Genomic DNA, 23,029 nt, shown 5'->3' with positions numbered 1-23,029 from the left:
TCAGACTGCGCTGGGGCATGCCTGCAAGCGGGTGCCGGGAGGGCTAGGATTTGTAGCCTTCCGATGTGCTCCCTGCTGACGCTGAAACTGTTCTGCCGAGACCTGCACAGTGGTTGCATTGCGCTTCCGGACACCGTCTCATTTGAGTTTCACAGATGCTTATACTGCTGCACTGACATGCACAGAACTCGACGACAGTGAGATCATTCGTTAGTTTTTGCTGCACTGCCGGATGACGATGACTCCGATTAGGAAGATGACGCAGCATGTGCTACGCTGCGGTTGCATGCGGAGTGTGTACAAGCAGTGACTGACCGTACGACCCTCTCCGAGATTCAGGCTTATCTGATTGTGCTTAAACAGAACAGCTTGCAACGGCGAATTCACGATTTCTTCAAGCCTACTGCCGAGCCCGAATGAGTGCGTGGAAATAAAGGATTATTTTTTTTCTTAATCTGCTTTTCTGGACACCTGCTTATTTGGACATTTTCGCAGTCCCCGTGAGATTCAAATAAACGGTCGGCGACTGTATTGCACTGCATTACAGACTTTGAACATTAGTGTCTTAGCTAATGAAACCACAACTGGTGTAGATGGAAACTCGTCCATCACTTCCGTGATGCTTGTACCTTCCTGTGAAAAGAAAGAATAGCACGTGGGAACTAAAAGACGACACATATGCCAAACAGCCCCAGTGTATTTCCAAAATGCAGGCAATTGAATATACTGAATTACTTTCACACTGCTCTTGAGTGGCAATACAGATTTTCCAGAAGAACAATAAACAATGAGGTGCTCAGTGCCAGCTGGTGCCAGTAAAAAGCTTCAAATTTTAAAAACATTTCATGTTTGTGATCCTGATTAGGAACTCCAAGGTAATACTAGCGATGAGCACTATCAAGCAAGGGAAGTGTCAGCCAGAGCCAACATTTTGACAAGGGGAACTTGATTTCATCAGGTACCATGAGAATTGTCAAAATGTTGTCTTCAGGCTGAGGCTTTCTTCGTTCAACTACAACTGATTACATTGTCTCGTCTTGTGACCACTCTGGCCTGTTCGCATGGTACAAAACTAGGCTTTTACTAGCTTCTTAATATTAAAAATCTGAAGTACAGTCAAACCCACTTATAACAAAAATCAAGTTCCATGAAAATTCTATTGCTATAACTGGGTTGCATGAAAAAAAAAAAAACAGACGGAAGGACGGCATAGCTGTTCCAAGAAAACTGTAAAGGCGGGAGGCCAGTTCTTCTCCCTACTACCTTCCTCCATCCAGCTTCTGACTGTATTGACTCATTTAACTTTTTAACTCTGCTTCCTGCATGCTACAATCACGTCTTGCTAACAAGCTGCGGCTGCCGGCGTTCAAGAATGGCACCGCAATAACAACTACAAAAGAAAGGTCACAGGCGGCAAGTGACATGCAAGCTCAACCGAGGCATTGCTTTGGTGGTCTCAAAATCCACCTTTTAAAAGATACAGGGAGGTTGCCGCAGCAACGTCTCAGCTTGAGAAATCCAGAAGAAATGCTGGGATGAGATCGCAACAATCATCTTTCCACATGCTTCCCAGTGGCTTGCATGGGAAAACCGCATATCCGTCAGCCTTGCTTGCTTTATGCGAAGCTTGCCGACATCCTTCTCCAAGGCATCGAGATGCTCCATGTAGTGAAGCGGATGGTCCCTCGCAAAAACAAGCCCATGAGGGCCTGAATAATCTACAGAACCTCTCGCGCAGACAATGTTGAGGTCGCCTACCCTACCGCATCAGTGCTGCCGTTGTGGCTGTCACTGTCGCCATCCGATAGAGGCATGTTCGCAACGATTGCCTCATCGGTTAAAAGCACTTTGTTTCCACATCTATAGCAGTGTGCTTCCTTTTCACCTGCAACATTGTGCATTGCCGATGATCAGTGGGCACATCAGCCATCTTCCATTTCTGCGGCAAGTCAACGTGGCCAGGAACGACCGATACAACGAACAAAGATAAGCACGAGTGACTTAATCCTTTCGGAGAATTGCGAAGAATGAGAGCCATAGAATAAAGAACCAAGCACTGGACCGCAATGGTGCGGTCCATTCATCTACGGAGGGGTGGAAGCGTCAGTAAAGATAAGCGCGAGGCTGGCATGCAGCTCTCATGGAGCAGTTCGGGTGGCAGGTGATCGTGCAGCGGCTCACATATCACTTTTTTCCTTTCAAAGATTTTGCGTTTCATTACCTTTTCGCACGGACACCCAACAGCCAGACTTCATTGTTATAACCGACAATACGGCACGGGGACATTGTAGTAAGCGGGTTATTTCGGGTTATCACAACCTTTATTTCTCTTAGCAGATCTAGCCTCCTGATAACACCTAAAACGTATTTTGTGGTGGCCATATTAACAGGCGATGTAATTATTTGCTGCACTCTGAGGGAATCGAGTTTTCAACAGTGCTACTTGGCCAATAGCTGTCCATTAGGAAGAAAAATAATTTCACAATTGACAGATCTTGAGCTGTTGTATCTTGGTGTCTACCACATTCACTGAGCCAAAACGTAATTTTGCTGCAGTTTTGGTTCCACTTTAGCTGTTTAGGAATTTTAATGGAAATGTTAGGACAGAACAGTTTCTAAAAATCCAGCAGCATAGTGCATATTGAATTACACAAAACAAGCATTGCTTACTTCAAGAACACGAAACAGATCATCTGGATCATCCTTGAAGTAGGCAGCCAATAGTGGAATGGTGGCTTCTTCTTTTGCATGCTGGTTTCCTTTCCCCTGCTGAAGTTCCACCTTAACCATCCACTGCACAAGTTCTTTCCTTGGTGCAGTTAAAGTGTCCAAGTGTTTTATGAACAAAGGCGCAACGCCAGACAGGTTCTCCTCAAATATACCCTGGAATTGAGTAACATAACCCAAGTAAAGAAAGAACACAGCGAGTTAGTGCAAAGAAAACAGCCATAAATACAGTGATAATTATTTGAAACAGTCAGTATGAAAGCAAGCATCTGCAACAGACAATGCTTTCCAACAACTGAATATATGCCGCCAACAAAAATAACTATGACCATGTCATCAAAATTCGCAGTTCTGCCAAAAGCTCTCAAGGAAGAAAAAACAATTACACCACCGAACTAACATCAAAAGGAGAAGATTAGCTTACATAGGAACCAAGTGTTCTCTTATGTTGTTATTAAAAAAACTGCAGGTACCTTAGGTCATGCTTGAAGTAGGACATTGCTTTAACGGCAGAATTTGTTCATATTGTTCATATCCAAGACATTGCTACAGGTACTATGTGTGTTACTAGATACTGTAGTGTAAAAATATATTTAGCATTTTGCATCACGTGAGGTGAACTGCTCAAAATGTTGGTGCTGCATTATGCAATACCACTATGCCAGGTCAATAGTCTTTAGAACACACACACTTCAGAACACACAAAAAAGTCACATGGAACGAGGTCAGGCGGCCACACCCCTTACTCACCTGACCTCGCTCCATGCAATATATTTTTTTTGTTTCCTGGAATCAAGAATGACTTGAAAGGACTGCAATTTCACGATGTAGAAGAGGTGAGGGAAAAAACTAGAGGAGCTATTAGGCCACCAAAACAGACAAGTTTGAAAAATGTGTTGAAGAATGGAATCGTAGATTGGACAAATGTATTAAGTGTAATAGAGTACCTTCAAGGTGATAAGGTTTTGTAAAAAATATACAGCAACTTAAAAATAATTCCGGTTACTTGTGGGTAGCCCCATCGTATACTAAATAAAAATATAGAAAATCTAACCTCCGTTGTTGTAAAGACTCAGTGCCACCTATTGACAGTTTTGATAAAGTATAGCACATGTCACCCGTCATGCCATCTATAAATAAGATTTTAAACCAACCATACCTACAGCTTGGCAAATTGTGGCTTTGGCAATGTGCCCCTGTTGTTGGGTCCAGTGATTTGCCAGCTTTGGTAGCCAATGAGTTAGTATTAAGCTATTAGAATCCGGCAACATTAATGCCTTCAGGTAGCATGTGTGGGTTTATTAACTGGTTGCCTTCACCCAAAAGGACCATGTGCTCGTGACACCGGCGGCAGAAAGGATGTTCCATGTCTGCCACCGAGGTCTGTGAGCAGTGGCGCTGGCTAACACTCCCAGGGTTCTACTAGGACACATAAATGCCCAAGAAAGTGGATGGGGAAACAGCACCGCGGTAGCTCAATCGGTAGAGCATCCCACACGAAATGCGAAGGTTGTGGGATCGTTCTCCACCTGCGGCAATTTGTTTTTTCATCCACTTTCATTTCCATTAATTTATCGTTTCTTTATTTTGTTTATTAAGCACAAGTAATTTCCCCTATGTTGTACTCGGTGTCAATGTTTTTTGGCTTCTTATGATATGACTATTCAGCTTAAGTTACGCATCAGAGTATAAATAAACACCAAGGCCAACATATGTGAATTACGCAAACCAGAGAATGCCTTCCACAAACCTGAACACCATTTATGCATTGCATAAAACGCTGCATTTACTTCCTTCATGCCATTTGGAACATGAGATCCTGACGCCTCCCTATGATCCAGATAATCCTGTACAGATGTTTCAGTTTTTGATGGAAGAGCTCTTGCTTAGCGAAGTTGTTAAAGGGATGATAAAACCAGCTTTGTTATACCTAAAAGTATCACTTTGAAAGTATATCACACGAAGTGCTTCTTCACAGGAACATTATGTCAGCACATCAAATTAAATAAAAGTACAAGTGATTAAACATTACCATTCTTTCTAGCTGCGGCATTCTCCCTTGACATTTTGCCAAGTGGCCATGCCTCTGTCCCACCTTCTTGGAAACAAGTTGCAGTGAAGCGAGAGTCTGTTAAATTGATTTGAACTGAGCATGTTCTCATGTCGCTTTTTAATGCAGTTTTTTTCATTACAGTGGTGATACTGGCCTTAAAATGAAGTTCATGTGCAGCACTCGCCTTTAATACAGCATGCAGTAGCTGTACATAACCCTCTACACACACCTGCAATGCAAGGCAAGTGCAATGCAGCATCAGTACCATTAAAGGTGCCCTGAACCACTTTTTATCGAAGTGGAGAAAGACATCTGAAGTGAAGACAGGCTATTTCAGAACCACTCTGCCACAAAAAGTACTTCGATGCATTCAGTAGAAGCGCAGTTATCGACAATCAAACAAGGCCTTAGCTGTGCTCCCCTTCCTCCTCCAATGCCTTGCACTGCGAAGGTTGCGGCAGAGACGTCCCACTGTGGTGCGCAGTTCCAATTCCTGATTTCGTGCCTATGCCGCGCTAAACGTAAGCCAAACGCAGCTGTCCTGACGAAATAGAGCATACAGAAAAGTACGAGGAGCATGAGGTTTTTGAAACGAGAGCGTTTGAGAAAAAGGTGACTTCGCGGTCCGTGGAGCTCTGACTTCGCGCTCCGCTTGAGAGCTCCACGGACCGCGTACGACAGCAGAACTTGGCTGAGATGTTCAGAACAGCGTATGCTATCTGCGCACTATGTTATTTCACCAAGCCCGTGGGGTGGTTCAAGGCCCCTTTAATGCTTTTGTCGCTGAAGATATCGCTGCACCTACATTCACATAAGAAATCCTCTATGTTCCATCAGGTGTCCTTGCTACCATGTCATTGTTAATCTTTGCTGCATTCTCTTTCATCCCTTGCCTTTCTCCATGTAGCCACACAAAGCTTCCAAAAAGCCCTGCTTTTCGCAGAAAGCTCTTCATTCTACTACATCCCTCACATGCATGTTCAAGTTCATGTGTACAAGCTATCCACATTCTCAAAGCAGAAATATGCCACTGACTTGAAGAGACGACTCAATATATAGCATTTGATATTAAAAATATGCTTCAGTGAAGTATTCCCTACATCACACGGGAAGCCAATCAGATTGCTCACCAAAGTGACATCACTACAATCCCAGTCTACATGGAATGCAGGTGCTTCAAACTCAATAAATTACACGGTTTACGCAGAGCACCTAACTTTGTATATCGATGAACACAGGGATCTACCCTACGACTCAGTTCACTTCTACATAGCCATGAAAACTGTTTCAGTGTTCCTCCTTTGTAGCAATTGCTACGAACGGTTCGATGTCTGATTTTTCCCTTTATTAGCGTCCCTCTACAGTAAGCACAATAAGTAAGCGAAAAGAAGACGCAATAAGACCATGTGCTGCTATTTCGGATAACATTTCAGACTTTCCTTCTAGAGGCCATTTCTTTTGTCTGACCTTAATTGTCTTATGGAGTGCTTTTCAATGTATGTAGCAAACACTGGTAATGCATAGACATAAGTATTTGCCATTAGAAGGAGCTCTTACCCTCATATTTTTGCCAAGGAGCTGACAGGCATGCTTGTAGAAAAAGTACTTGTGGAAGAGCAATGGCCACTCCTCTCTGACTTCTGCCATGCTATGGACTGGTGCATCAGAATTTATGAACCTTCGTTGTTCACTGTAGGTTGCATCCATACAGGTCTGTGCCAAGGGTACATCTATGTCTCGCAGTGTCTTCTGGGCCTCCCCTTTAAGAAACTGGATTTTTTCAGCTACGGTTTCGACTGGTTGCAAGCACACTGGCTGCCAATTGGCACAGCCATATGAGTACTTCTTGGTCTTCACGCATGATGGCAATTCCTGCTGTTTCACACGGCCCAAATTCTCTACTCTGTTCTCAAGTTGCTGGAACAGGGAATCATATCCTCGACCAAACACCTTGCCACTGACTGTGCGGTCCTGAAGGCAAGCAGGAAACCGCTTTACCACGGCCTCAGCAACACTGCGGATGAACTCTCTCCTAGGCCGTGGTGAAACCTGCATCATGTCATGCGCAATGCACCTTACAAGATCTCTCCTTTCTCCGGGAGGAAGTGCCTGAGGTGCCTCTAATGCGACTTGAACACTTCTTGGCAGCCTCTCAAAATGAAAGTTGAGCTGGGGTGTGCTCACTTCTTCTTCAAAAATTGTCACGCAGTCGGCTTGCGAGATACCTAAAGTAATGGAAAATGCAAACCTGTCAATCCGCCAAAGCTGTACTGGCACAAGGGGGGTGGGGGAAGAGGCGGTAGTATTTTTTAAATGTCTATCTAGTAGAAATGTACGTTTTAGCTGCTGCTGACGTGCTGATTGGCTGGACTGGGGTGCCAGAGAGAAGGAAACAGGCACCCACAGCAAGTTTCCTTCTCACTTGTTCAGCTCCAGCAATCAGTGGCAGCTGAAATAGACATTTCACTTGGTGGACATTTTCAGAATACCCTCCTGATGTGTGAAATATAAGCAGCTGCAAGACTTTGGGCTTTACACACAGTACTTCTACACATCAACAGGCTTTCTGAAGCAACAGAGTGCAGCTGCATTGCTTACAGTGCACAGAGAAGTTTGTACCGAGCCTTCAATGATACTGAGTGGCTTTTAAGCCTGTAATCATGGCAGTGGCGAGTCAGGAACACCATGCCACTCTCGCAGGGCATAAAGTGAAAACTCAGGACTGATTCTTTATTCATTTTTGTGTCTTGTGTAAATGCACTGAAAATTTGAACTTGTCGACCCGGCGATTCTAAGAAAAATTAGCCCAATGTGGTTTAATGCTGCACAATAAAGTACTTCCCACCAACTTCAAAAGTGGCTGCATACAAGCATTGATTTAACTTCGTTTTTACAGCGCCTTTCAATTTATGTAGGTTGTGTGCCCTAGAGAAAGTATAAAATGAAATGCCAGCCTATAGACATCAACACAGTCATCTGTTGTGCCCCAAAAGTAATGCACAAGATTCTGCAAGGTTTTACAATTTATACATTGACCAGACAGCCCACTAACTCATCCTGGGTAAACACTGAGCACTGTAGAATGATGGTCATGGCCATCACATACCTGTCTGTACAAAGAATGTGACTGTACTTTATTTGTCAGAACTGATGTTCATGCACGCAAAATCAAATTGAAGAGAGCATATTCCATGAAACCACTTTGGTTACATCAGGGTTGGGCAGTTGCATTTGAGTAACCTTAGTGTACACCAAGCATTCAGACAACCTTTAAGTAGTGTGTTTATATAGTTGCTTTACCATGCTCGCTGCAATAGATCACTGCTGTCAAATTTCCTTGCAAACAGTCCATTGATGATTCTGACATGCCATTTTCCCTTATTTTGTTCTCAGTGCATGCCCCCAATGATCTTTTTCAAGCAATATGTTCAATAAGCTTTCATGCAAGAGCCCACTGTGTTCTGTCCTGACCTGAATTCCCATCCCACCATGAACCAAAAACAGAAAGGTGCTAGATATTGTTCAATTACATTGGATCTGAGTGTAACAAATCCAGGAATTTCAGGAACCTTTTCTGCAATTAATGATACCCATTGGGTCAAAATTCAACTGGAGTCCCCCTATGCAGCATGCGTTATAATCATAGCATGGTTTTGGCGTGTGAAATCCCAGAATATAATTATTTTCAAAATTTTCCTGCATAAGAATAGACCAAGTATTTAAGACCACGATGACATCATTGCTTGCATTTGGGCATAAAATTAAAAAAGCGAATACTGTCATTTATTTCAATTGCAATTGCTCAACCCCCTTTTACCAAAGAAATGTAAACAGTCTTGAAGGAAACTAAAAATAACTTGTTCTTGGAGTAGTTAGAAACTTGATGAAACCATCATGGCGTAAATCAAGCAAGACATTACGAACAAAAAGACTGGACGCCACAGCTGTTTATCCTAGAGGCTAGAAGAGAACACACAATAAAATGTGCATGTGAACGGGTTCATCAAGGTAATTAAGAAAAGCCATCTTTTTTTGCTCACTGCCATGTAGAACCACTGTGCATGCACACTTTATTGTTTTCTCTTCCAGCCTCTAGTAATAAATCAGTTGTGAATGTAGTGGCAGTGGTGTCCAGCCTTTTGTTCCTTGTGTCGTTTAATTTGTGTGACAATGGCTTCAAGTCTTAAAGGAGCACCACACCTGTAAGTTTTGTATCCTTGTAAATTTCACATGTGTCGCTCAACCACTGCTTCTGATAATTTTTTCAGGCATAAGATACGCAAATGAAAACTAGCCTGCACATTACACATTTATTACCGATACAATGCACTATTGGCAAGCCCATTAATTCACTGGTTCAAGGGGACAGATTTCAAACGTGGCACTTTAGATGGTTGCTCAGTCAGTTTGTATTCAGCTTGTATTTGCATGCGCACTAATTCTCTGGATTTCAACAGAGCCGCTTGCTTATGCATCGTTTTCATTAAATACTTTCACTTGTAGAAATGTACTTGTCCGGTTATGTCTCTGTTGCCCATCTCTAAATGTGACAAAAAGTTGTGTACCAAGAAGTGCTGCTTCCTGGGCTAGTTGGTTCATACTGATACTTGAAGAAACTGCGAGCCACCTTCATGTTTGTGTGTCATTTTTTCGCTGGTTTCCTCAAGTATCATTGTGTGCCAAGTAGCCAAGCACTCTGCTCTTCTAGGAATAATGTCAAAATGCAACAGTCTATCATATAGTACACATAATTTATAAACAAAAAACAATTACACATCTTACCTGAAGAATCATGCTCCACTGGTGGTATAACTTCAGCAACTATAAAGATCCTGTCATCCAGAGGGAGCTCCTTCAATACATCTTGAAAGACATCTTCTTCAAGAAGAGTCCAGTCTTTCAAAAAAACCTGTTTAAAGGTAGTGGCATTATCTTGTTACACGTATGACCATATGAAAGCTTCACCAATTCGTGCACAAATACGCAATTCCAGCGATCAGGCAAGGTTATTTTGCCGTAATTGTAACACTATAAAAACTTTTATCTTCCAAATTTGTGGCCTCAGAACATGCATCACATTATATTCGAGCTTGTCATGCAAATATGCTCTTTATTCTTTCTGGCGCTTCAAATTGCAGTAGCCAAACCACTAGACACCACAATGATTGCTGCTGCATGCTCATATGCAGGCACTACTAAAGTAGGGTTGGCAATATTGATGAATGTTTAACAGATTAAATGTATCTCACAAAATTACAAAATTATTAATCTTCATCGATGTCCACCTTTCATTTAATCAACTTAATTGATTAGGCTAGTTCGAGTAATCGTTTTCTAGAGTTAGACAGGAGTGGCGTGAAAATTTCGAAATCGTACTGGAATGCTGGCGCATGAAAAGAGACTGTGCAGCTGTGGTAGAGCGACTGTCGACTTTTATTCCGGGTCCCGAGTGATGCCGAGCACTTCCCCTCTCTGCTCCCTCATTGCACATGCCACCATGCTGCCCTAAGCCGGAGGCTTGAAATGCCCTCGCAATTCATGGCCTACTATAGCAACCCAGTCATTCATTGTTGTGCCACTCCCAGTCCACTAAAGACGTGCCACAGCATGCACGCCAGTTTGGAGCATGTTTCACATAGCGATGGGGTTCATGTCGATTCCAGCAAATCTACAGCTTACAAGCATCTATCTAATATGCTGCTTGTGTGACCATTAAAAAAACATGTCAGTTTCACCCTAAACTCCCAGCCAATTGACATTACTTTATGTAGAATAGAGCATGTGGTTTAAAATGGTAAACCAGTAATTTTTTTTTCCTCCTGTGTATAGCAATTTTTTTGCATAATTCAGTTGGACTTCAATTTTCACTTTTGCCATCTTTTTTTTTATTTGTTGTTTAACTGCACTATACAAAGATTCACTAGAGCCATGTATGTTATTTAATTCTGCCCTAAGTGATATTCTTTAATATATACTGTTCTTTTCCAACGCCACTAGTGTAAACTATATTAGACTTTAACAAGTTAAAGATTGTCCTTTATTAAACGTTTATACACTCATGTTTCGAACTTTGTTCCACCTCTCAAACATTAAAACAGGGCCTTACAAAAGTATATAACCATGCTTCAACATTTTTAAAAGTGCCTGGCAAGAACTTTGATTACTTAGTTAATCAATTAAAGACCGTGCATTGTACACAATTGATCGATTGAAGGCTATGATGATGAATGATTAATCGATAATCACATAAAAATTAATCGGCCATCCCTATTCCGAGGTGCTGCCTGTCAATATCCTTGGTGCCATGGAGGACGATGTCTTACAGGCACCTGTTCTTAGGCACCATTCCTCTTTCTGTGCCAGCATCACTACATGATAATTACAATATATATTCCGTTTATTTTTCTGTGATCGCAAGTCCCCCCTCACATTATAGTCATGGTCGCATTATTTACAAGAAAATACAGTACTCCAGCTTCTGCAGTGAAAGAAAATTCGCCGTCAGGTATAAAAGGGGTGAGAGGTTCTTTACATGCAACTTGTGATGGGTCAAAAAGACCTTTGGTACTGAATAAAGCACAGACAACAGGCTTAGCTGTTTCTTGTGAAAACAAAACTAGAAAATTGGATCTCAATTACTTTGCCAATCCATGATGATGATACCAATGTAAAGGTCATATTTTTACAATGATTTTCACACATTCAAATGCTGGAAATGGGTAACTTCATTAACCAGTCATTACTGCCCATGGAAACAAGGGCAAATCATTAGTTCACTTTAGCTACAGAGCCCCTACACCCCTTGGTTGCCAAGTGGAATGAAGTAGCCAGTGCCACAAAGAAAAAATAAAGCTGTGCACCCAAGCTGCTGGCACGTGACTGAAGATAAGGGATCCGTGCATAGCAAAGACCTACAACGCCGATACCTAGACGAAGCACGAGTGTTACCTTTGCATTTTCCGACTTGCAAATTCCTTTCTCCTCTGCCTGTGCTAGCACTTCTACAAGTGTGCTTGCTTGTGCCATTTTTTTCACACTGCAGTCTGCATTCCATATCTTTAGGAGGGGCATTTCTCCTGCAGTAGTTGAAGCAGCAGTTACATTTATAAATAAATTCAGTCTTTCATTTGGGAATATTGCTGTGTTTCAGCTGCTCAGAAGCTGTATCCCATGTGGAAGCATTCTGTTTAATGCAGCAAAACAAAGCCATGCTTGAACTAAAGAACATTTTATTTGAGACACAAAGTGCAAATGCAAAAGAAAGAAGATTGTTATTGCATTTTCACAAGACCCCTACTTCTTCAAACAAAAACCAGTTTTTGAAAACGAGAAACATAAACACAGCCACAGGAAGGACAATACAAAGCAATCGGTACAATCACAGTACAGAGGGTCTTAAGGGATATTGAAGAGAAACAACAAAGCACTCTACGCTGATTAATACTTCCATAACCAATTGCATTAATTTTGCAGCAGGAGGATCATTGATATATGAAAAAATAAAACCCAAACAATGATTTTGATTGAACTTTTTGATTTTCAATCCAAAACCCCTATGTCGATATGCCAGTTTGATGTCACGGGTTTAAAGCTGCAAACTGTCCCAAAACGCTTGCTTTTTCTGCTGAACAACAATATTAAGATAGACCAGAGTTCCTTTTTATAATGCCCACCAGCTCATTTCCACATGCTTCTGCTTGGTCTTCTGTTGCATTCCAATAAGCATAAAGGTTTTGTCTTTGTTGTGGTGCAAATTCTGTTGCAGGCCCTAACCATTCGCAGTACCTCCATCTGCATTGACAGCTGTGTTCGCCAGGCAACTATACTGCATCTTTGTTGTAAATTATAACACGGTAGAACTGCAAAAATTTGATCAACTTTGCTGCATGTACATACTGGTGGCTCCTGGACCTGACAGGGTTGGCTGTCACCAGCCGCCCCCTTTCCCTTCTCTCCACCCAACTCCTCGACTGAACTTCGTCCACTTTACAGTTGGCAAGTAACTTCCCACATTACAGCCACCGTAGAATAGCAAAACTTCTTATGTTCAATCTTCGGCTAGCTTAGAATACATTGTAGTTCATTTTCACCAATGAAAAATGAACTAGTCCTGAGTAAACGTAATCTAAACCCATGACGTCACAGCAAGATGGCGTGGAAACACCACCCATTGTTTTTGCGTCTATTCTGGCTTGCCTCTCGCAGCAATTGGCTTTTTTTGGCATTGTAGAAGCGTAACTTACTGATAGAGCTGAACTTAATTTTCTGTTTAATGCCCCTTTAACAGGTAATGATGCTCAGAGTTTTTCACAGAAGGAAAAATTCAATCTCACAACAGAATTGCCATTAAACAAGTATGGCTGGTATGCTGTTCTGTCAAGAAGTTCATGTGCATGCAAAAGAACTGTTTCCTCTGTTGAGTTTTGCAGACCATACAGTTCAAGGCCAGGTAAAAGTGCTGCAGGTGTGTGTCGAAGCAACAAGGCTACCGCTTCACTCTGGTCTTTAACAATGGCAATCACAGAACCAAACACTACACTGAATCGTGTGCCTGAGACAAGCACATAATCATTACATGCATAAGTGTAGCCCTCTACTGTAGCTTTCTTTAGCAGCACACAGTCATCAGAGAAGTCTTTTCTCTTCAAACTGCCGAGTGCTTTCAACTGCTCGGACATGCTCATCGCTGTGAACTGACTGGCAATACAAAATAAGCCACGTGCCGCCAAGAATGACTGAAAAAGCTGATGCCGTTCACTCAGTGTCTTGGTGACGTTCTTGTAGTTCCTGACAGATCGAATACATTCTTTAAAGTACTGATGCTTACTTTCGAACCTCATCGTCCACACATGACAAAGTGGGCCGAAGTGCTGCAAGAGTTCACTGTAATGCAACATGTTATGGTGCTTTGGCCTGAGTTTGTCTCTGGGAAACAGTTCACAGCGAGAAACAACATAGTCTTCAATCAGCACTTTCATATATGCAACCTGGGCAGCTGTTATCTTTGGAGCCATTAGAAGGTCTACTATTTGCATCAACGTGATGACAAGCTCCCAAACAGCATCATTCATGTCTACTACTTTGCTGCCCAAGTAGACAGGAAATAATCTCAGCAAAGTCCAGTTCTGGAGTGCGTGGCCTCCAAGTTTGTTACTGTTGTGGGATACTTTAGCAGGCTTGTTACGCAAGTCATGAGCATTAAGCTTCATAGTAGCGATTCTGTTGTTCAAGTAGCCATATGTGAACCAGCCTTCGTTCACAAAGTAACGAATGCATAATGCCAAATCATATTGCACCACACCTTCAAAAAGGTCATGGCCAATGCATGGCGGCAAACCTGGGTTGCAAACATGAAAGTGTTTTAGAGCATGGAAAGGAGAATTTCCAGTCAAACCACAGTCGCTCTGCACACCATTTCCATTGGCAAGGCGGCCTAAACTTTCATTATAATTTTGGGGGGGTACGACGTTCACCAACTGCATTAGGCACCTGCTCAAACTCTGTGCGGGTCACAAGGCAAAATCTGCAAAAGTACATGGATGTGCTAAAGTTCTGTGTAAAGCCTCCCACCATGTGGCTTCCAAGATTGTCACCTGCAATGAAACTGAGGCGCACAGCATAGTGAACCTCATCAATTGACAATCCTGATCTTTCAAGACTGACCAAATCCTTCACCAAAGGCTGCAAAACTATGTTTAGCCCAAACTCTCTTATATCTTTGTTGCGACAAAGCATCACCAGCTGCAAGTTTTCCACATTTGATCTACAATGCAGAGGCAAATTGCCTAGTGTCATGTACACACCAAGTAACTTGAAATTTCCTTTTGCTGATCCCAACGGATTTACAATTTCAAATTCATCTTGGTACAGTATGATTTGTATCACATTCTCTTGTTCTCTGAAAGGTTGGCACAAAGTAAAGTCACTGAAACAGTCATCAGACATAGTCCGAGAGGTAGGTAACTGCTTGCTTGCAGGTGAAAAGTGCCACAAGAATTGTATAAGGTCTGCTACTGGCACATAGTGGCAAATGGAAGCACTGTTTTGCCTGTTGAGGCCTAAATGAATCTCAGATGGGCTCACATAACAAAACTTATTTTTGTAGTACTTGTACCGTTGATAACATGAAGCCAGTGTTTGCGATGCTGTGTTGAGGTTGTCATTAGCAAGATGAGACTGCACTGCAGCAAACGTCTCTTGTGGAACTATTGCGGCTACCTCTTTCAGTGATACATCCTGGCTCAACCTATGAAGATTTTTTATGCCTTCTGCAATATATTGCACAGTTCTAGCTGGCACATGGTGCTTGCACTCAAGTTTGAGAAGTAACAAACCAAATTCTCTGTGTAAAGGTCATGTTCTGAACTATGCGCACTGGGTTCCCCACAAGAACCATCCTTTGAACTTTCATCCGAAAGATCCATTACTTGATTACCGAAAACCATTTGGTCTTCCAGTTCAGGGCTTAGGTTTGTTGCCTGCGTGTGCTCTAAAGCACTCTTTGCATTGTGGCTTCTACACACATGCGTCCGAAATGATGCACCAGAACGCAGTACACTTGTACAACCTTCAAACGGACAAGAAAGGCAATTCAAACCACTGTTAAAGTGGTTAACAATGTGCGAAATAAAGTCTGTGCGAGTGGTCTGTAGTCTCCCACATTGCGACACAGTACACTGATAAGTATTGGAGTGTCGCTGGCGCTCGCTGATTTGGTTCCTGTGATGCCTCGAGATATGTTGCCTGAAGCTCCCGTAGGTTTTCAAAACAGCATGGCACTCCTTGACGTGGCATAAGGCACCGTCCACCAAGCTACTGTGGAAGGCGAAATGTTCAAAGTAGGACTTGAAGGTTGTAAAAGTTTTTGTACAGAGGCGGCAAGTGTTCATCTTGCATCACTGATGATGGTGCTACAATAGAAAAAGCAAATTCTTTTGTAAAACTATTGCACCCATTAAATACTCCAGATTTAATAAGCTTGACTAAGTTTCTATTTTCTGCACTCATTTCCATCTTCGTCACATGAAAGCAGACTGACGAATATACACTGTTTGCAACAGATACTGATTATTATGAGGCTTTGCAGTCAGATTACACCCAAGTGCACTGCAGACATAAGATAAAACAATGTAATGTTCTCTAATGACAATGTTTAGATACCCTTCTGTTAGCATGAAGGTAGTTTAACATTATGATCCAACACACCTGTGAGGGCTTGCGAAATCCACAAGACTCACTATGCACTGCGAAGGGCTGAAATACATATATTCAGCCACACTTAACTGGCAAAAAGATGAACTATCTCAATCACTGAAGGACAGCACTATGCCTACTTCTGTGTCCTGTGGGCAACTGAATGAGAGCGAGTGAACTGTGGCATCATTGGCAGACGTCGTCTGCTCCGGGACTACTACTAGTAGCCGGTTCCAACTGCAATACGGCACGTAACTACGACAGTATTCCTTAATAGCCGCTGCTAAAATGTCCACTACTTCTATTTACTGATGTTACAAAATGAAATCTCAGAAAATTTACAATATATGATACGATACCACAGTTTTTGTGTGTCCCATACGTAGAAGAACACGTAAATGATCCCAACATGCCCGATGCGTCATCTGTTGTGCTGTGGAAAAAACTGTCTTTTCCTCCTCACCTGACCGTGACTTTATAGGGCCATCCGAATGCAATGTCACTGCCTAGCAGATTCTTCTCCTCAAATACTACTTTCTCCAAGGTTAAGACACACAAACCATGATTTACTATCATGTTCAATATGAGCTGCAATGCACAATCCATGGCCAGAGCACTAACGTGAAACTCTCAAGAAGTGGGTTTGGCCATTTCATACACATACCTTCTGTGCTTTCAATCATCAGCTTCTTTACAGTGAAAATACACTGGCCCACTGAGCTACGTGATGCCCTAAGCCCTTAGTGCAGCATGCTTCGCCATGGTGCATTGCTGCCTTAGGAAATGTAAAGTCATATACTCAAAAAAGATCATACAAGGCACGTACTGACACCTCTCATAACGATCAACATAAGGAAAACATTAAAGGAAAACCAAACAGTGCTACAACTCCCCACACAATTATACCCCTGTCATAAGGGGAGACTTCATGCCATTTTTATCTAACGACATTCTATCCATCAAATGACACTAAATACTGTGTGCTGCTACATGGCAGAATATTGACACTGAATATGAATGTGTCATTTGCAGATGATGGCAATCACAATTTGTCAAAGACTAGGAGGTACAGAAAAGTTTGTGTATGTGCAAAATGTTTTAAAATATACGCGTCTTTAACAAAAAAATATTTTTTAGCATGACACAGCAGCAGAACAGCCATTTAAAATTTTGGCACAGGTCCTGGCGCAGCAACAAGCACTTTTGGCACAGTGTCAAACATATCTATATGGCACATACTGTGTCAATTTTAACTGAACTAGTCAATAAATATAGAAGTTGGCTTTATGTCCACCAATAAGACATTTCGACTAGAAATTACCATAGTAGTATAATTTATGCTTATTATAATGTGTTCCCTACATGCATATTGCATTGTAGAGGCGCTTCTACAATTTAGGCTTGCAATAGGCGCTGCACATATGGCATGCATTAAGCAAAGAAGCACAAAAAAATATGCCGAACTAGAGCACTTCAGAAAGACCACATCCTAAGGCATGCCCGCTTAAACCAAAGCTAAAGGGAAGATGCCCACAGGTGTCTTCTAATGTGCACATTTTCTTTCTCCATAACCGTACAGTGCAACACACCAAAGCTGATGATATTGCAACCACAACATCTGCTTCCCTAATCATGCAGGGTCGCTAAGAAGGTCCTTATTCATAAGCAAATACATGTCAGCAGTTGAGTAGATGTACTACAATATATTTTTTTAAAGTCGCACCGCCAATAACAATACTAAATACTGTGCAACTGGACATTATCCGAGAATCCTTTTCGAACCGACATCATCCTTGAGTAAGCTCCGTGCAACACTAGTACGAGGAATACTGCAGTGCTGCACGAAGGGAACAGAAAAAAAAAGAGCAGTACAGCCGCACATTGTAACCAGTGTTTTTGGAATGTAGCACAATGGAACATCAGCCAGAAATATAGGCAATACAAACAGCATGGAAACAGTGAATTGAGAACCTATCGCTTCCGCTATATCTGTGGTTGTGGCTGCTCCATTAACTTCATGCTTTATGTACTGGTTTCAGTTTTATTATGACGGCAGCATCAACAGTAGGGAGCTCTTGTTCTTATACTTCTTTAGGTACAGGCATGGCACAATTTCACGCCAAAATTATTTTTTGGAGCAGAATAGCACAGAAGTCCGCCCTTGGCATAATTTCGATCAATTGGCACAGCTATTCCACCACTACGTGGCAATTTTTATCTGCAAATCTTTTAATACATTTCTCATTTCTGTCCTCGTGCAGATTGCACTTATGACATGGTGCTAAACACAGTCTAAAATGCGCTTGGCAATGTTGCTGGAAATGAGAATACTAAAAATTTTGGGAACAATTAACTTTAGTGTTTTGTTACCCTTAAAAAATGAAAGAACAAGAAACAAAACAGTGAAAATTGAAAGCATTAATTGCTATAATTATCTGCTTACTTTTTATTATTTTGTTTGTTTGCAGCCTCTCTTCAGTGAGAAAACTCATCCGGTACACAAGCGTATTCGAACTGATTCAGCAAAATGAGTTGTTTCCAAATTCAATTTTCTTTAATGGTACATCTGTTGTGGCTTCGACGGGGCGGCCGGATGAAGGACCTATGGCATGAGGTCTAAACGTCATGCGTGCAGCGCCTCAAGATAGAGCCGGACTGCTTCAGTTGGGGACCAGACCGAGAATGATTTTATTACAGCGAGGGGAAATGCAGCAGGCAACTTACAGCGTTTGGCGCTGAGTGGCGCCCTGATTCAAATGACCCAAAACCTAGCCGTAATCCAACACAGGAGACCACAACATCCACATGTAGCAACTGACTAGTGACATTACATGCAGATGTCATTAGACACACATGACATTAAATCTACTAGTGTGAGCTGGGTCACATTAGCTTAGATGTGGAAGCTTTTTTCTCCGTAAATGTAATTGAAGGCTGACTCAAAGTTTGGGCATCTGGTGGATGTGGGAAGCCGCCATAATATGGCGACTAATTTTATCGGTATTCTCAAATAAGCAGTCATTTCTCTAACAAAGAACAGAAGACAGGTAGTGTTGGCCTAGGTAAGAATATGTATCATGCTTTATATAGATGCACATGTTATACCAAATGTGCACCCGTGAGCAAAAGTATGCAAACTGCAGGAGTGTATGCCAAGCTGCATTCACGCATCATCTGCTGCTGTGTGATGTTGCTTTTCCTTACAAGGTACACTGCTCATTGGCTAAACATCAACACAGTGATGCTTCCTGTGCTCCATCACATCTGAAATGCTGTTTCAAAGAGTGACTGCAGCAGAGCTGGTTAGCACATCTGATGCACATTGCATTTATTTGATTACTCTACGTTCTATACTGCTTTCTTTCACATAGAATGCCTTGCTTCTAGCTCGGTGTTATATTATTGGAAGTGGTTCCAATGCTTGCTGCTGCTCATTCAAACACGGTTGTGTAATTGGTGTCTTGTCACACAAATGAACTGTAGCAGATCAACATCATAGTCTATGAAAGCAACGGCAGCATGCCGACTTGCCTTCAGAGTCCTCAAGAGGTGAAAACTGCAGGTTGTGACTTCAGCCAATTATGCAACCTTATCTGTTTGCAAGGGGACAACTTTTAACGACTAGAGCAGCATGTATGCCTTGGTACTTATGTTTTCGTGCACATGGTACTGCTCCCACAGCGGTCTACGGTGATTCTTATATGTGCATTCTTTGTTGTCATACTCAATGAACAGTTCCTGTTGAAAAAGCTCTTGGAAGATGAAAGCTGTACAATGCCCCTATTTTCATTTATTATTACACTGAGTGTTCTGTTGCTTGGCAGAACACAGTGGTACCTTCATACTATGTCACTGTTCTTTGCACAACAAAGGTCAGAGAGTGCAAAACTGTGCTATGGTGGCTTGAAGGCACGGTTGGAGCATTGCTGCGGGCAACAAGCGACGCTGTGTGCAATTGACAATGATGATTGCTGAGGAAAGCACGACATAAATGCCTACATTTGAGTGGAGCCACAGCTGCTGTGGTACATTCATCACTTGTCAGCTAAAGCCAAATTTATAGCCTTACATATTATGTACAACAGGAACCAACCACTCTGCTGAAAAATGTGCACAAACTTATCTGTCCTACACGCCACACATTCAAAGGCATGGTTGTGACTGGTGCTGTAGAAGCCGCGGGGTGCCTTTTTCGTTGCTAAATACTTTTTTTCGTCGTGGTGGCAGACTGGATTTTTTACAAGTACTGCCCCAGAAGGACATATGTAACCTGCAAACAGAGGCCACATTGTAGGCCGGTCGGGTTCTAGCTTCGGTGTTCCCGTTGCCGCTTTGGTGTCCTGGCGGAGCCGCCAACAATACGAAATAATGACACGTAAACTAGTAAAATAACACGACTGCAGAAACATAATTACGCCCAGCCGCTATAGCTTGTGACACTTAGTTCAGCACTGCGGCGCCCAGCGACTTCTACACCTGTCAGAACTTCGCCCATTAAAAGACGTGACTGCACAATTGCGTACGTCATACCTGAAGCGTCGCACACGTTACTGGAGGAAAAGATGCGATGTGCGTTCTTATGTACAGTGAAAATCAAGTTAAGACGTCAGGAACAAGCGCCGACCTGCAGAAAAGAAAACGATAAGCGCTCTACAATGCGCCACGTGCGTATTGCCTACTCGATTAGATCCTCCGCGTTTTCAAGCGACGATTTGGACACGATGGAACACACAAAATTACCTGGGAGAAAGTAGCACGTCACACGACGCAAGAATCGTTGAAGCTGCTTGAACTGCAGATCTACGGCGAGCTAAGTTGACCATCAGCTGCACAAGGAAAGACGGCATACATGAAGCCAACACTTAAGAAAACTTGCGCTCAATAAAAGACGCAGGTCACAAAACATACCTGATTAGTATTACGATGTGTCAACGTGGTGATGCCAAATCGCACGCAGAAGCAACACGGACAGGGCACTACAGCACAATCAACATGACAACATGACAACTGCAAAAAGCGCTAATTGCATTGTTCCTTTTCTAAAATGCCCCTTGGCGCGAAACCAACGAATCGCGGCGAAACGAAAATCTGGCGCGAGTGAAGGTACGCGCGTTGGCCAATGCTGTGGGCGAGAGTGATCGGTACTTATGGAGAGATGTGAGAAGTACCTATTCTAACTGGAGCGACTCACTTACGCAGACGTTCTCGAAGAAGTGTGACAGGGGGCGCTATTGCACATCACATTTAGCCGCATATTTGCTGTTTTTATTTGCCGCTGAGAAACTTGGCGAAGAATGAGCAAAGTTGCAGTTATAGTTTCATGGCGGTTATATTGAGTCGCATATTCGCTGTTTTTTATCAGAGTCCCACCGTGCGTTTTCGATCGCGATAGATCCTGATCCGGATCGAATTCCTCGTTTTTTTTTTTGAGATTGTCTCCATTCCGCAGCTTGCACAAAGGAGCCAATCGGGATTTGAAAAATTCGAGAGCGATGGGGCTCCATCGTCGTTGAAAGGCCTCGCGTGACCGCAGTACTATTATTTGTTTCAAAGGCTTGGTAAAGAACCAAAAATAGTTGAAAGCTGAAACGAATTTGCAATAAAGCATTGCCATGGGAAGTGGATATGGTGAACTTAGACGGATTAAAATAGTTGCAACCTGTTCTTTCACTTGCAGTTAAAGAAAGATGTACACTCACCGTTCCGCCTGTGAATGACGTTGTCGGTGTTATCCGAGTCTTCGTTTCTATCCGTCGCTGAGAATCAGCTATACGTGACATGCGACACAATTCCCCAGCCAGTGAGCTCTCCCGAAGCAAAATTATTTTTTCAGTACTTACACTGTCTCATGGCAAAAGAAAGAAAAATGCCCGAAAGAAAAATACAGGTGTACAGAAAAGACGACGAGCAACAAACCGAAAAACGAGTTGTGGCCGCGCTATTGATGATCGTGAACGACCACGGATGTTCCATTGATGAAAAGAGTGAGATCGCGCCTTCAATGTTGGACCATCGCTTTGAATCGAGACGATGAAATAATTAATTTTGGCCGCCCGATCCACAAAGACGCTCGCCTGGTGTTGATGAACACACACACACACACACACACACACACGCACACACACATATATATATATATATATATATATATATATATATATATATATATATATATATATATATATATATATATATATATATATATGCACATACAGCGCCGATGTCATTGTCAGCGCACCATGCAGCAGCTGAGCGGTGCAAGTTTGTTTTCATTGGAGATTGGAACGTGTATCCACCACACTTCGTCCACTTACACATATATGTTGTATTATAATCTGCACAGCGTTTACACCGAATAATATATATATATATATATATATATATATATATATATATATATATATATATATATATATATGGAGAGAGAGAGAGTGCGTGTCAATCTATATCTATACGATCTGTTATTGAAGCTTTCGGTAGAAGGCTGAGTCTGCACGTCTCTTCATAATGTGTACAGTTCGCCTGTTCAATAAATTGTTCTTGGATGGAACTCTGCGAGTACAAGTGCATGCTCATTTAGACAGCATGCGGGTATATAGTTTTCGTCGCGAAAATACGGATGTTCGCATAATAATAATACGGAATTCCGTCTGTTTCGTGCAAAACAGGGCAGTTACCGTAATAATACGTGCAAAATGTCCGTTAAGCTGAAAACGGAGAGCACTTTCCGTATTTTAACGGCAGTTTTTGCAGTTTTTTGTGACAATGACCGATTTTCCGTTTTTTTACTTGCAGTCCTCCGCATAATGACGGAAATCCCCCGTATAATTACGGAAATTTTTTACAGTGTAGAGCGTCTAGACCGGAAGGTTTCTTAGTATTATAATATAGCATTCATCATTGCTTTCAATGTTTACAAAGCTCTTGCAAAAGACCTAAAGGACAGGAATTACCACAGTTCACAGGCGTGAATAATACATTGATTCGGCAGCTTTAACTGTATTATTAGGCTATTGCTATGAAACTTGGATATCGTTTTTTGTCGTGAATTTGCCG

The 23,029-nt window shown here is 42.2% G+C and overlaps 1 protein-coding gene across 1 annotated transcript; it reads right to left on the bottom strand.

Annotated features, from left to right (window-relative positions):
* On the bottom strand, positions 1-21,096 carry LOC135917833 (uncharacterized). Its single transcript, XM_065451434.2, has 9 exons — positions 20,882-21,096; positions 20,714-20,799; positions 20,504-20,597; positions 11,729-11,856; positions 9,563-9,689; positions 6,338-7,005; positions 2,671-2,883; positions 550-633; positions 1-102 (listed from the first exon to the last, which is right to left on the bottom strand). The coding sequence occupies exons 4-9, from the start codon at positions 11,849-11,851 to the stop codon at positions 1-3; spliced, it is 1,317 nt and encodes a 438-aa protein (XP_065307506.2). The 5' UTR covers positions 11,852-11,856; positions 20,504-20,597; positions 20,714-20,799; positions 20,882-21,096.
* Between the last annotated feature and the right edge of the window lie 1,933 nt (positions 21,097-23,029).

This window comes from Dermacentor albipictus, chromosome 3 (genome assembly GCF_038994185.2).
Source record: "Dermacentor albipictus isolate Rhodes 1998 colony chromosome 3, USDA_Dalb.pri_finalv2, whole genome shotgun sequence".
NCBI lineage: Eukaryota > Metazoa > Arthropoda > Arachnida > Ixodida > Ixodidae > Dermacentor > Dermacentor albipictus.
The sequence above is the reverse complement of the archived record's forward strand: the minus strand, read 5'-3'. Positions and strand labels throughout refer to the sequence as shown.